General features: G+C 48.5%; 1 protein-coding gene across 4 annotated transcripts in view; it reads left to right on the top strand.

Annotated features, from left to right (window-relative positions):
• Sh3pxd2a (SH3 and PX domains 2A) overlaps positions 1 to 15,942 on the top strand; it is a 206,130-nt gene that overhangs the window by 34,132 nt on the left and 156,056 nt on the right. For all 4 annotated transcript variants that reach the window (NM_001415946.1, NM_001107606.2, XM_006231514.5 and 1 more), the window contains 1 exon segment: positions 7,875 to 7,955. In NM_001415946.1, the coding sequence (NP_001402875.1) occupies positions 7,875 to 7,955 (81 nt within the window).

Genomic DNA, 15,942 nt, shown 5'->3' with positions numbered 1-15,942 from the left:
AACTTCCTAGTGACAGCCACTGGCCTGTGTCCACCAGTGAAGGTTTGCTGAGCACAGCGGAGAGGAAGGTGTGAGTGTGTCAGCTGGGAAGGAAGTAGAGAGAGAGGTCACGTCCCTGAAGGCTGTGTGTAAAGGAGCAGCTGACTTCTGGCCTTCCCTGACTGCCTCGTTGCAGCACGGGAAGCGGAACCGTGCTGTGCCTGTTAACCTTTGCCTGGCTCCGTGGTAAGACAAAGGCACAAGCGCCCTGGCAGGATGTGTATGTTGAGGGCACTGGGCCAGGGCTGGGCGTTGATTAGGGAGCGTGTGGAGCCAGGAGTTCCCTTCCTAACTCTGCTAGAGCTGCTGAGTGGTGGCCAAGCCCATCGGAACCCAGGCACATAATGCTTTTGATGTTTCCAGAGCTCTGGCTCCAGCTCAGGCTCCTCAGTGTCAAAGTGCGTCTAGCAGACATGTCTGACATGATAGCTGTGAATGTGGCCAGATGCAAAAATTCATTTTTACTTTGTTTTACTCTACTGTAAGCTTGCTTAACATGTAAGATTTGTGTGTGTGTGTGTGTGTGTGCGCGCACACATGTGTGTTAGTGCATGTGTGTCCTTGTGTGTGCATGTATGTATATTCGTGTGTACGTGTGTGTGCATGTGAGTATGTATGTTCATGTGTGCACATGTGTGTGCATGTGTATGTTTGTGTATGTGTGTTCATGTGTGCGCACACATGTGTGTGTACATATGTGAGCCCTCGAGTGTGTGTGCCTGTGTGTGCATGTGTGTTTGTGCGTGTATTCATGTGTATTTGTGTGTATATGTGTGTATGTGTGTGTGTGCCCAGGTGTGTTTTATAACTAGGTTGCACAGATCTCATGTGTGATCTTTGTTGATGACGGTCATGTCACTGTGTCAAAAGGTCAGATGCACCAACTGAAGTTTTTCACTTCAGATCCCTATCCTCCCAACTGGGCACAATGTTAGCCAATCCTCTCTGATGCCTAAGTATTACCTAAGATGCCCACTGACCGTTTCTCGGTCGGGGCACCCACCGGTCGAGAGTGACTCTACTCCTTTTCTCTGACGGGTTGGTTTGGCTGGAAGAAGGAAAGCACAGAGGGCAAGCACATTCACTCCGCTGCCCTGGAGATCGTCCTAGTGGGAATCATTCCCAGAAATCTAGAAACCCGAAGTGGATTCCTGTCCAGGCCCTGTGCACTTGGGTGCCCTTAGGATGCGCTAGAGAAAGAGAATAACACTCTTAGAGTACAAAAGACTGTCGGGCATCAAAGCATGGGGAGAGAAGTCACAGATACTGAGAGTCTCCATGCACTGGGTTCTTCACAGGATCTCCACCATCTTCACAGCGAACGAGGAGTTATTGCTCTTATCTATATCTATAGCTATAGATATAGATACATAGATAGAATGGGAGGCTCAGGGTACGTATTCACTTTTCGAGGAGCTGATCTAAAGCACAGAGATCCCGATGCAGGGCTCCCTACTCACCAGTGACATGGGCAGCCTTAGTCTTAACTGATTAATTGGTTGATTCCCTACTCAAGGAAAAAACCAACAGGCGGAGCCGCAGGTTGGACCCCAGGGTCAGTCCCTGTGGCCAGACAAGCTGGCGTTATTTAACAAGGATGGGGTATATTTACCTGAAAGACTGAGTCAATGTGTCGCAGAGATATTTAGACATGGGTGCTCACTGCAGATGTGTTCATAGTAGCTAAGTTATAGAACCACCCTAAGGGCCTAACGATCAAAGAATGGGCAAAGAAAATATGGCGTCTGTGCACAGCAGCTGTTTGGGACTAGACAGAAGAGCAGAGTTAATGTCGGCTGACGGAGAGTAAACTAACATGGCCAATAAAGGCTTTAAAGATGTGTGTTTATGCTTGTTTGTGGCCCCTAGATTTCATATAGATATGGAAGCCGTGTGTGTGTGCACGTGTGTGTGTGTGTGTGTGTGTGTGTGTGTGTGTGTGTGTGCGTGCGTGAGAGAGAGAGAGAGAGAGAGAGAGAGAGAGAGAGAGAGAAGTAAAGTGGGTAAGGACGATCGAGGTGGAGGGGTGAGAAAGGAAGGGTACAGGATACAGGGGTGGGTGTACCCGCAACTTAGGATGCATTCTGATTTGCAGATGTCCTTATGAAACATAATACCATGTATAAATAAATATACACAATAAAAATTTAAAATAATAGCAAACGAACAGTAATAAAAAGGGGGAGGAGCTGGTAAGAAGGCTCAGTAGGGGAAGGGGTTTGCCTTCTGGTCTGATGGCCTCTGTCTAGCCTGGAATCCCACAGGCTAGAAGGAGAGGACTGACTGACTGACTCAGGTGTCCTCTGCCCTGCACACAGGCATGCAGACTTTGGTATGTGCGTAGCTCTACCCGGTGCCCTACCCCAACTAACCAACCAACCAACCAACCAACCAACCAGTTGATTTAAAAATACAGTTAAACCTAAGAAAGAGAGAAGTGCTCATTGGGAGGGCTTGGCTTATTTAACTCTAAGCTCGTCAGTCACCGGCTGTGGGTCAGGCCGTAGCAGGTCACAGCTGGGACTCCCACCTCTTCTGGAAGTTGGAGGTGTTAGCACTGTCTTTGGAGGATGTTATGTGGAGAGATGATAATCAGAACGAAGTCTCTAGCAGTGTCTGGAACTTGGTGAGTATTCAGCAAACAGGAGTGGCTGCTGTTCTCCGTAGTCCCAGGGAGCCCCTTTTGTTTGCTTAGATAAGAGAAAGGTTTACCTAGTGACCTCTTCAGTCTCTCTAGCTCTGGGGAATTGAAAGATGGAGCTTTCATGGTGAATCCTTTCAGGTTCCTCAGCGTTCGTGGGTCCCAGGAGCCCTCAGCTTCCATGTGCATTTCCTTCCCAGGAAACATGAAATAAAACAAGAAAAAGACCCCTGGCCTCACAGCATGGCACCCTCTCAGCAGATGACACTGTTCCTGGTCCCCTGCAATGGAGTCTTGTTTTGCTCTTCTCCTTTCCCAGAACATAAGATCATTATATTTATATATAAAATCATCCCTGTCTCTCTCTGTCTCCCCCTGTCTCTCTGGATCCGTCTCTGTCTCTGTGTGTGTGTGTGTGTGTGTGTGTGTGTGTGTGTGTGTGTGACTTGAAAGTAGAAGGAAAACTGCCTAGGAGGACTAACAGAAGGATATGAAGACGTAGGGGAGGGAGTGTGCTCAAAATACAATAAATATACTTTCGTAAAAATTTTTTAAAGTAAATGTATAGGCTTTTTTAAAGCCCCCTTTTTTTTCAGGACTGGAGAGATAGCCCAGTGGTAGAAGTTGCCTAGCATGCACAAGGTCCTGGGTTCAATTCCCAGTACTGTAAAAGTAAATAATGAATGGATAAAAAGCTCTCTTTTCCCCAAAAATGGGTGGCACTCATGAGCTTTGAAGTAGTAGGTAGATGTGGCTCTCCAGCCTTTCTGGTGGCTTCTGCATGATTCACTGTGATACTTCATGGACCAGGGTCTGAGGGCTGGAAAGGGGCTATAGGTTGGTCACTCACCCTTGTGGTCACCCCATAGGTGTGTGTGTTGGAGTAGAGATCTTCCTCTAAATCACCTTTTAAGTGGTGGCTCTTTCCCAAATCTTCACTGTCACGTAAAACAAATACCCAGTCAGAAGAGGCATTGGGATTTTTACCAGGGCCACCTCTGAGGGTGTTCAAGGTTTTCAGGCTAAGCTAAAAACTTTAGGGTCAGGAGTACAGCTCAGCTGGTAGTGTGCTCATTATGTAGTGAGCACAAAACCCTGAGTTTGATCCTCAGCACCATATAAACTGAGTATAGTCAGAGATACTTGTGGTCTCAGCAACCAGGCAGTAGAGGCAAGAAGACTGGTCGTTCATCCTTGGCTATTGTGAGTTTGAGGCCATATGGGTTAACAGATCTCTATTCCCACCCCATCCAACACTGCACCCCCTAAAATTGAGCCAAGTGGCAAGGTTTGGGATTGGCAAAGACCCTTGTACTGAATCAGAAGGATTCTTACTCTATCTCTTGCCCATTAAAAGTTTGGGTCTGGGGCTGGAGAACTCCCTCCAATATGTCTCTAGCCACACCTCGTTGCTACAAACCCTGGTACTTTCATTGGATGAACCAGTTGCTAGGTCAGGACCTAGTACCCCGAAGGCCAGGAGAGGGCAAGACAGCTTCTACTAATGGGGAGACCAGGGAGTGGATGGGCTCACCTATGTTAAACAGACTTATGCAACATATACCAAGCTCTCAGGTTGTGCCGTGCCAGCAATTAGCAAACGAGGGTGGATGGAATAGCCGGCTGATGGTGGATCATAAGCTTTGAGCACTCCCAGACACGGACAGACTCACAGGGCCAATGGAACCTAGGTCAGATGGTGGCACTCTTGGGGACTCCTTCTCTGGAACAATTAGTGGATGTGAATAGGATTTTTTTTTTTTTTTTGGTTCTTTTTTTTTCGGAGCTGGGGACCGAACCCAGGGCCTTGCGCTTCCTAGGTAAGCGCTCTACCACTGAGCTAAATCCCCAGCCCCGATTTTTTTTTTTTAATATCAGGTCCATCGCTGCCATCTTGAGAGTCATCTGGAAGACAATATAACCCAGGCTTTGGCATAGCCACTTGCATTGGGAATAGCACCCCTGAAGCCCTCTGCCCAAGGGTGGTTTGAATTCAGAGGAGCTTGGAGATTTACAGGCCACTCTCTCTCCCAACCCTCCAAGGCAGATCTACTTATATGGGGCATTTGGAATGGGAAGGTGGGGCTTAATGTTATCTTAGACGGGCATCAGCTTCCTAAGGAAGAACTTAGCATTGGGCTCCCTCAACAAGAAGCCAGTGCAATAACCATGGCCCCTTTTATTGGCTTCTGGATCGTGTTCGTTCTGGTTTCTAGGGCCATCATTTTGAAGCCAGTTAACCCCAAATGGGAGGTCCGTCTTCATCCGTAGACTCCAGAAGATTGAGGTGATTCTGTGACCCACCCTGGGCTCTATAACCATGATACTCCACTCCAGGAGCAAGGCACCCCTTTGTGGTATGGCTACAGTCCCAAGGTAGTTTGCAGACTATCATGTAGACTAGATTCTTCCCTTCTTGGCCCCTTGACTGGGCAACCATCCGGTAGAGAATATAACTTGCCTAACCATGTGCTGCAGCCCTGGTCCTAGCCACCTGATGCCAGAGCCATGTGTGAGCAGGTTGGGGAACATTACTGTGGAGTTTCCATTTGGCCTGGGGCCAGGTCTGCTGGGCAAGGGGCCAGGGAAAATAAGGCCTTCCTCAGTAAATTGCAGCCACCATGTGCAGCACATAGGGGTGCGCAGTTCCCTCCCTCCACAATTCCAGCTCCTCACCTCTTGTCCTACTCTCTGGTGCAAAGGCAGCCACAGACATTAGTGTTTCTGATGAAACCCAAGCCAGTCTTGGACCTTCTAGGCATGGTTGAGCCTCATCTTTGCAATCATTCGTCCGGTCCATCCCAGATCCCATCTTGGCTGCCCCCTCCGGAGACTGGGTTTCTTTCTTGGTTCTCTGGAGCTGACCTGTAAGTGATTCGCATCCAGGTCATTCAAGTTTACTGACCTACATTCAAGTTCGAAAAGGGGCTTGGTTCATAGAGGGCAGCAGAACCCACTGGGCAGTCAAGGTCGGAGAGCACAGATCTGGCACAGGCAGTGTGTGTTCAGCAGATAGCATGACCTCGGAATGGGAGGTTGCCTGATGAGGTGCTGTGCTGATCGTCCTATGTGGGCTCCCTGCTGGGGGCTCTCACCCTTTAGACCTGAGCTGCAGTGGAACACGATAGTCTGGCTGGCCCACAGGAAGCTGGGCATGGCTACTGGTCTCTGAGGAGGTTTCCTAGTTGCCTACCATCTGCCTGAAGTGACTAGAGACCTTGAAATGGAATCCATGCATTTTTAAAATCCAGAAGAAAGGGAAACTCTACCCAGGAAACATAAACCCAAGTCACTGTGTTTGGAATCAGGGTGTTTAATTGAAGTCCAGCTGCTGGGTAATGTTATCTGGCAGCTCCTGAAACCAGAGGGGGGTTTATCTGTAGGGGTAAACAGAGCTGGCTTTCTCCAGTGACCTCTGCCCTCTCCACCCCAGACACCTGCTCTTTCTCCACAAACTATCTCTAAAGCGGGCCGGCCGGCCGGAGCGACTTTAAGAAGCTCTGGTGTTGGGGTGAGGGGTAGGACTGTGCTGGGCAAGGCTGGAATTCTTCCTGTGTGTCCGTCGCTCATCTGGGGTGATAATCTAAGGTTGGGAAGAAAACAGAGCAAGCGTCCTGTCACGATAGAGCCTGGGGTCTGTCTGCAGATTTCTGGTCTTATCTACAGGAGGACACTGTCTGCTTCCAAGGCTACCGACCTATGGCGTGCCCCAGAAGTTTGGTAAAACCTGGGGATGGGAATGTGAGTGGTCTCACAGCCAATGAGGTGGGTGCTGTGAGGGAGATCCAGCTGGGGCTGGCTCCAGAATTCTCTCCTCACTTGGCCATCTGCCACTTGACGAGTCGCTACTGACTTGCACCCTAGATCCCACCTCTGCCAAAAAGGCCGCCTCTTACCATGTGCCCCTTAATGAGTAGCAGACCTCCCTGGATCTCCCAACACTAGGCTTCCCGAGTCTCCTGACTACCTGCATCTTTCCAGCAGCCAGGCCGGGAGCTGTGATTTAGTCTCCCTGGGAGGTGAAAGGGAAGCCGGTAATTACCACAGAGGAAGGAGCATGGGTGCTAAGCCCCAGTTAAGTCCTTCTCCAGCTCCAATTCACAGGCCCAGGAGAATGGTCAAGTTTAATGACCCTCAGGCAAGCTCTCCCTCTTCTTTCTCTCCCTCCTAATGGGCTTGGCCACTTGGGGACACCAGGCAGCACCTGGTGCAGGTACACATCTGCTCCCCGTGGAGCAACCTGCAGTGAGGAGGCATTCAGGCGGAAAAGGGGCAGGGTGGTGGGCAATTATGACTCTGAGGAAAACCCAGCTCCTCTTCCAGGGCAGCAAGGAGCTGCTGTGCTGAGGGTTGCCTGGCTTTTGCTACCTGCCTGAACCCTGGGCTCTCTATCTGATCCCCAAGTTCTGTCTCTGGTTGTTCATGGGCTCTCAGTGTGGCTTTGACACTTCTTTGGTCCTCTAGGCCAGCAGTTCTCAACCTTCCTGATGCTGCCACCCCTTCATACAGTTCCTCATGTTGTGGTGACCCCCCCCCCAATCATACGTTATTTTTGTTGCTACGTCATAACTGTAGTTTTGCTCCTGTTATCATAGGTAAATATCTGTGTTTTCCAATGGTCTTAGGGATATCCCTTTTGAAAGCGTCATTGGACCCACAGGTTGAGAGCCAGTGCCCTAGGCCCCTCCCTGCCCAAATGTATCCAGATTTCTCTGTTGTCTGAATGAAGCTTTACTTTAAAAGCTGTTTAGTTTCTATCATGTCATTTGCTTTAGATATTGCAGACCTACATTTACATAGAGAGCACTAGGCCTGTGGCTGCTGAGTGAGTATTCTCTCCAAAATTAAAATCTAAATACCGTTGTAGCAGTAGGAAGGGGAGGACCATTTGTCACGGAACTGTCAGGAAGCATGTGGAGTCTACAGTGAATGTCAATACACACACACACACACACACACACACACACACACACACACACACTCCACATACCCGAAGAAGCATTCACTGAAATTAGAATGAAGAAATCTCTTAGTAGAGTGTTAAAACAAAAGGGGTTAAATGTTTTCTGTCAGTGAGCCAGGCCCGGTGACAAATGAAGGAAACTGGTCTTGGCTGGCCCATTCCTACAGTAATATTAAGCTGTGCCTGCAGCCCAGCCTGTCCACCTACTCACCTGCTCCTCTTCTCCCATAGGTGTATATTATCAACGTGACCTGGTCCGACTCCACCTCCCAGACTATCTACCGGAGATACAGCAAGTTCTTTGACCTGCAGGTGAGTCGGATAGTGGCTTGAGTCTCTGAGGGATTCCTTGTTCACGTCCACATCCCACTGGAAGGCCCTGGGCAGAGCTGAGGGCCAGAATCCAGTCTGGCAAAGAGGGACAGATGAGAGACCCCCGTCGAGCAGCCAGGCTTTTTCCTGTCTTGGCTGCCGCATGCAGACGCTTGAGTGGGACTTTGCTTTCCACCACAGCCCTTCACAGTCTCGCTTAGTCATCCTCCCTTGGCCTTGGGGTGCAAACCGTGGGGAGGCGAGGAGGCATTTGTGGGTGCTGTGTGCCTGAAGCAGACATATCTATAAACATCCATGATGAGACGCTAGCCACCACATCATTGCTGGTAAAGAAAAGCAAACACACAGAGAAGACCAAAACTAAATAAGCACTTTATAGAACTACATGCTGGGCATACCTCCGGGTCCGCCTGTCTACCCAAACAAGGAGCTTGCCACCCAGTTCGTACATGTGGACGGGCAATGTGTGTCTCTAACTCACTGGCATGCTTCTTCAGCAAGACGGCAGTATGTAGCCACACCGTACCATTAAACGCACCCCTTGGACGATGGCTGATTCGTTTTAGGGTCTTTTGGTGAGGAGTGCTCACACTGGGCTTAGACAATAACATTTGAGAAGTCCGTGCGGTTGACCAGATGGTGAGAACCACAGTGGGGTGGTGGGGCTTCGGCAAAGCCCAAACTAGGATCAGCTGTCACTGTTTAGCCCCTGCTTCTCTCCAGGACTGTCCTTGTTTGTTTGGTTTTTTTTCTTTTTAGATTTATTATATTTATTATATAAGTACACTATAGCTGTCTTCAGACACACCAGAAGAGGGCATCAGATCTTATTACAGATGGTTGTGAGCCACCATGTGGTTGCTGGAATTTGAACTCAGAACCTCTGGAAGAGCAGTCAGTGTTCTTAACCACAGAGCCATCTCTCCAGCCCAGGAGTGTCCTTGTTAATTCACACTCTGATGAACTTAGCTGTCGTAGCTCTTGAATTTTAGATCTGTGGCTCCCGACATCATAGACACTGACTAGCTAGCTCCCTTTTCCAAATTGGTAAGTCCCGGGGAAGACTTTGGTCAGTCCCTTTCTTTGGCCCAATCAGGATGCCCAGAGATAGAGAGGGTCTTGGAGCGTAGTCATGGGCCTTGGCAGGGTGAAGGGGGGTGTCACCCTGGTGCATCAGAAGCAAGCACCAGAGTATTGGTGTTAATAGGCAGGCACCCTTCTTCTATCTGGAGGGGAAAGCCGAGAGGTGGAGAATTCCTTAGAACGTGAGAGTGATTTAGAGCAACGAAAACACAAAGAAGAGACATTGGTTCCTAGCCTCACACCCAGCAGCCAGCCCTTCCATTTAGCCCCTTAGCAGTGGGCCATCCTGGAGAGGGAGACGCTTGCCTGTGTGTGTGCGTTAATACCTGCTTTGATTTCAAGATCCTTATCACTATGAGACAAACCTTTTAAAGAGCCGGTTCCCCAGAGCATGGATCCTTCCGGTTCAACAACATGGGGTTGAATTTGTCACTGCGTGTGGGAGTAGGAACACTCATGACTTCTGCCTGCTGCCTCTTCCCCTCTCAGCCCTGCCTAGTCTCCTTAGGTCTTTCCAGGATATGGTGGGCTTTGCCTGCACCCCATCAATGGGTACAGTGTGTGGGGACAGGAAATGATAATGCAGTTGGGCAGCGTCTGGACCCTGAAAGGACTCATTGATCAGCTGGAAGGAGTCTAAGAAGCCCGGGGAAACTTCCAAATCAGAATTTCTATTCTGGTCCCACCCCCTCCCAAGTTATAGAGTCACACAAGAAAGGACTGCTGCCCTCCACCCCCCACCCGAGGACTCACTCTCTCCCGATTACTGTTGGAAGGGACACAAGCAATGGAGCAGCTGTGATGTGCTGGCCCTGGAATCACTATGCTTGTGGCCAAGCTTGTCCCGAGTGGGCTGTCCTCTGTCCCTGTGCGTGCGAGTTCCACACCTACAGGTCCAGGTCCTTTTGGACCAAAGATTATTTATTTGTGATGAGGCATGCTATACCACATGTAGGGGATAGAGGACAACTGGAGGGAATTAGTTCTCTCCATCCACTACGTGGGTCCCAGGGATCGAACTCAAGTCATCAGGCTTGGCAGCAAGCACCTTTACCCGGTGAGCCATCTCTCTGGCCCCAAAGGTACTTTTAAGCCAGGCAACGTAACACGGATCTACGATCCCAGCACTTGTGAGGTAGAGGCAGGTGGATAAGGAGTTCAAGGCCATCCTCGGCTATATAATTAGAGGGCAGCCTGGGCTACTTGAGACCCTCTTTTTTTTTTTTTTTTAAAAAGAAGACACTGATTTTCCCCTTCCATGCTGAACATGTACCGATTCTTCTATTTGCCATTATCCCACAGTGCAGTGTAGCAGCAACTTGCATAAGACGGGTTCTTTTTTTTTTTTTTTTTTTTTTTTTTTTTTTTTGGTTCTTTTTTTCGGAGCTGGGGACCGAACCCAGGGCCTTGCGCTTCCTAGGTAAGCGCTCTACCACTGAGCTAAATCCCCAGCCCCATAAGACGGGTTCTTAAGGTGTCCCTTTTCATCTTTGTGCTCACAGCCATGGCTTTTTCAGTCACTGGGGTTGCTGGCCTGAGGAGATACCTTCGCAGGCAAAGGTAACCTCCATGCTTGGCGGCTTGGTTCTGTCTCCGGACTATCAACTTGGAACAGCTGTCCCAGAGCTCCTGGGAAAGCCAAGTCGGATTCCAGAGAAGTCTTCAAGAGCGTTTTAGATGTCAAGGTGGAAGCAGGGCTTTGTTTCTTCTAAAAATAGCTCACAGCTCAGCCTTCTATGAGCAGAAGAGGGACCTTCCCCACAGGGAGCTGCTCAGGTTATGGTCTCATGCCCAAGTTTGGTTATAAAGGGTGTGCTTGGAGATGCCCGTAAGTTAAGCAGGAGGCAGGCAAGTGGCCGGCCACACATGCCCCTTTAAGTCAACCTTCTGTTTCCCATATTTTCCCCCATGACCTAGCCCCACCAAAGGACAGGACAGGGAGGCTTCCGGGTCCAGGCTCAGTTGGTGACTGTTTCACAACCTGGCCTGCCAGCCACTGGGCTGCAGTCATTTCTCTGCAAACATTGGCTCATGTGCTGTTGGCCCCGGAGAGGGGACCCCTGGCAGTGAGTGCCACTGGGTCAATATTTGGTCAGAGCCAGGAAAGGCCCTTAATCTTCCCCCGAACCACTTGGAAGACAGCCGAGTGAGGGAGAGAGCCGCTTGACGCTACTTATTTGCTCTAAGGGCTTCAGCTGTGTCGAAGAGCTTTTATCTCTCTTCCGTATTCATCTCTTCTGCACTTCCCACCCACGCACGCACGCACGCGCATGACGCAGGCACGCACGTACGCACGCAGCGCAGCCGCACTCAGCCACCAGCGCTTGAATAGTCTGGTTAGTGATGGGTGAACCAAGCTATAATCCCTGAGCCATTAATATTCAGCCCTGGACTGATGTGCTGTGTGCTGTGTGTTATAATATTATTGATGGAGACTCATGGATCATTGCTTCTTTTAGAGTCAGAAGAGTTCCTTTCTGTAATGTGTACGTGGGTGTGTATCTGTGAAGGTGCTGTGTATGCGGGGTACGTAAGTGCACACATGCGTGTTCAAGTGTGCAGAGACTACAGGAAGACATTAGGTGTGAGCCTTCCTCTGCTGTTACTCTCCACGTTATTCCCGTGAGATGAGCCTTTCACTGAGCCTGCAGCTGGGTTGGCAGCTCATCTTCGCTCCTATCCCTTCCTGCCCCTAGCTCTGGGCTTGGCTTGCAGACTCGGCAGCCATACTCAACCTTTCCCATGAATTCTTGGATCCAAACTCAGGTCCTTGGTGCTCATACGGTAAGCACTGTTAGCTACTGAGCCGTTTCTGAGCTGCAGGCTCCAGAACTACAGTCGGTTATTCTAAGGTCTTTGCCTCATAGGGAAAAAGCTGTTAATTTTTGTGGAAAATGTTGTGTGTTTATATCTGTGTGTGTATGTATATGTATATATGTGTGCATGTATGTGTGTATGTATGTGTATATGTATGTGTATGTATATGTATTTATGTGTGTGTTCATATCCGTGTATGTGTATATGTATGTATATGTGAATATGTGTATGTATATTATGTATATATATGTATGTATGTGCTATTTATGTATATGTGTATGTATGTGTATATGTATGTGGGTATGTGTATGTATATGTGGGTATGTATATGTATGTATATATTTGCGTTTATATATGTGTGTATGTGTATGTATATATGTGTATTTATGTATATGTGTATATGTGTATATATGTATGTATGTGTTATTTATGTATGTATGTGTATGAATGCACATGTGTGTGCAGGTCGGAGGCTGACACTGAGCGTCTTCCTCTGTATCTCTTCATCTTGTTTATTTTGAGTCAAAGTCTATAATTGAACCTGGGCCTTGATGATTCTGCTGTATTGGTTGGCCAATATAGTAGAACACTGAGTCTAGATGAGAGGCAGCTATGTGTGCGCGCACGCGCGCGTGTGTGTGTGTGTGTGTGTGTGTGTGTCAGAGGACAACATATGGAGCTCAGTTTTCTCCTTGTCTTCTATGGATTCCAGGGTTCTAGCTCAGGTTGTCAGGCTTGGCCTGCTAAAGGGTCTCACCCATGATGTATAACTATTTTTAAAAGTTCTAGAAGGATGCACTCCAGATTGGTGACCAGTACATCTAGATTGGTATTAGGGACATTGATGGGAGAAAGGCTTAGTCAAATGGGGAACTTCAAGCTTATCTGTGAAAAACAGAATAGTAATCAAAGAGAAATCTGGGGAGAGGTAGAAAAGTGGGAAATCTAAAATAAAATTTAAAAAATGTCTCTTGCAGTTGTTACAGTAACAGAAAACAACGGGCTTGGTAAAATTGTATCGAGAATGCATCTTATAAGAGAAAGAAAGTGAAAATAATAATTTAACTTACATTACCTCATTTTCCCTGGACCTTCATTCTAGATCATTCCTGTGGAATGTAACTAGTTAGATCTCATTATAACCCTAGGGACCTATCCAAATTATCCTGTCAAACTGGAATCTTGCATTCAGATATGACTTAAAACCCGTGAGCCAAGCATTGGAAGAGGAAGCCTGTTGGTAGCAGTGTGTTGGTCCTGATGAAGTGGTGGTGAGCTGGGGAGGGACACAGTAATTAGGAGGAGTAGTGTCCAGGACAGAGATGGCCAGGTTCCAAAAACCAAGCTCCAGCAAGCATTACCAGTGATAAACCGTCTGAAGCGTTCTTTAACCTCCCTGTGTCCGTTTCCTTATCTTAAAGTGAAGTCATTATAAAGACCTGTCTCCTAGGATAATAGAAAGAACAAAATGATAGATTCCACGTAAAGAAAGCCATTAGAAAAGGGATTGTCAGGTTCTTAGAGAAGGAGGCAGAAGCGTCAGGAGTTCAGCTTTCAGAAACTTAACTCCAGGAGGAAGTAGCCAGAGCTCCCCACCCCAACTGGAGACACAGGCTTCTTCCTGTGCCCCTTAATTCAGATTTATTTCACTTTGGCCAGATAATGTGTGGTCTGCTCTTTGGCTGGAGAAGCAGATGGCAGCGTGAAGGATTCCCTTAGAGAAACAAACACTTTTCATCTCCACAGTTTCATTACCAACCCGCTTCCTCGCAGTCACTGTTAGGAAAACACTGGCTTTGGATTTTTGTTTTGTTTTGTTTTTAAGCAGTTATTGGTCCACAGTTTTTCCTTACCCTTCCTGGTGATAGAATATGGAAGGATTCTCAGGAAGCTCTAGGGGACTCCATTGGTCCCTGGTAATTCCCTTCCCACTGGGAGCTGGCTTCAGCTCCTTTCCTAGGCCTCTGGGGCTCTAAGTGAGCTCCAGCCTGTCTCTTTCCACTGGCTGGTCCTGCCTGAGGGAGGGCATGCGTGCCCGGGGAGAGGGTGGGATGGAACAAGAGGCCTGGGGCGATAGGATCCAGGAGGTCAGCTCAGGGTATGAGAGCTGCTAACTTTTCACTTTTGAGTTACTCCCCCTCACTCCCATCCCGGACATGAGGCTTTCGGGTTCCTGTGCAGGTTCTGAATCCTGTGGGTTTAGGAACGCCCTTCTACATACAGCTGGCGCTTCTCAGATCCAGAGGCACTCAGGACCATCCTGACTTAGAACATACAGAAAGGATGGGGCAGGAGGGGACAGTGTTGGAGCGGGTTCTTACACATCTGTGAGAAAGGGAAAGAAGACCCAGGTGTTGGCTGAGGCTTGAGAATGGTGTTCAGAGTCCTGCTCTCCGGACGATGATCTAGCTAGGCTCTTTGGATGCTCTGAAGCAGGCAGAGTTGGCTGGCTGCCCCTACACCTCGAAATCAGTGAGCTCCTCTTTGAGACCTGTGCACATTGGATCCAGGCACCCACTTCTTGGTGGGTGTCAGGTGTCAGGTACAGTAGCATGACCCCTCCGGTGTGCGCTAGGAAATCCAAAGCTATTTCTGCCTTTGCCACAGCCTTGGCTCTTCCCTGGGATCAAGCTGGACTTATTAACCCACACTCAGAAAGTTCTTCCTTGAACAGGAAAATCAGAGCGGAAGTTAATGGTGATTTTTGTCTCCTATCGGCATAGACTGCTCGTTGGGTCTAGGGCATGTTTTGTGAGTGAGGACACGGGGAGGGGTGTTGCCTACACCCTAAGTCTTGCAGAGGTGCTGAGAATGTATCTCAGCTGGAGAAGTTATCTATGTGTGAATGTCACACTATGAAAGGTACGTGCTTTTCATAAAACTGGCTGATAGTCTCACAATGAAAAAAACCTTCCTGTTCACTGTGAAATGGGTACAGTTGTGTTTTATAGTTAGAGGCCTTCAGAGACAACAAAAGGTGATTAGTATCTGACATTCGAGTTACCTTTTCCTGACATGCCCACAACAGACAACACTCATTGATCAGACATACTCCCTTACCAAGTCTGTGACAGACATTGTTAATTGATCATGAGTTCATATGCATCTCAGAATCTCTAAAAGAACAAAACCAGGTATCTTCAGGATGTCATTCCTAATCATTTAGCAAGTGACCTTTGAGGTGAAGCTGACTGGGCCACCTTCTTTCTAATCTGTCACCATCCTATTAATTGATAAATGAGCAAATTAGACCCCAAGTCTAATTTTGGCGTTCTCCAAAAATCATAGCACCAGGGGCATGGGGAGGCCCAGTGGTCAAAGAGCTTGTTCCGCAAACACGAGGGCCCAGTGTTCGATACCTGGATACCCACATAAATGCCAACTAGTGTGGCCGCTCTCCTGTAATTCCAGCTTTGGAAAGCAGAGACGGGATCCCCAGAGCAAGCTGGCTAGCAAGACTAATATTAGCTAGTCTTGATGGACAGAACCTGTCTCGTTGAATAAAATGGGAAAGCTATTAGGGATGATTCCCCAAATCAATCTCAGGGTGGTCTGCATGCACACACATTTGTATCTACACACATGTATAATATGTATTCACACATGTTAAAAAATGGGACAAAAGAAAACAAACAAAACCTTCCCTAAATCATGGCACCAACAAGACTCTCTGTCAATACCCTATCCCGCCCTACTCCCTACACCTGCAGCTTCTAGTTCACTCCAGTCGGGATCGTTCTGATTTTGGCGAGGAGGGCAGGAACTCTTGATGCCTCATTATCACACTGAAAAGGCTGCTAGTGGGGAGTTGGGAGCCCACTCTCTTGACTGTGCCAGGAGCAGAACTCACTCAAAAGCTTCTAGAAAGGTCTTCTCAAGCAGTCTCTCCTTGGGCTCTGGTGCTGCCTGGCCCTCAGCCCACACCACCTCCCTCTTACTGAACAACAAACCCAAGCTCCACCAGGGACCAAGTCTGCGTGAGTCAGCGCACACCTCCTGTGCCTGCTTGGAGCAGCACACCTTGTTTTGCTGGTATAAGGTGTCCCGCTGGGGTGTGCTTGGGTGT

Source organism: Rattus norvegicus, chromosome 1 (genome assembly GCF_036323735.1).
Source record: "Rattus norvegicus strain BN/NHsdMcwi chromosome 1, GRCr8, whole genome shotgun sequence".
NCBI classification, from domain to species: domain Eukaryota; kingdom Metazoa; phylum Chordata; class Mammalia; order Rodentia; family Muridae; genus Rattus; species Rattus norvegicus.
This window is presented reverse-complemented; position numbering and strand designations above follow the sequence as displayed.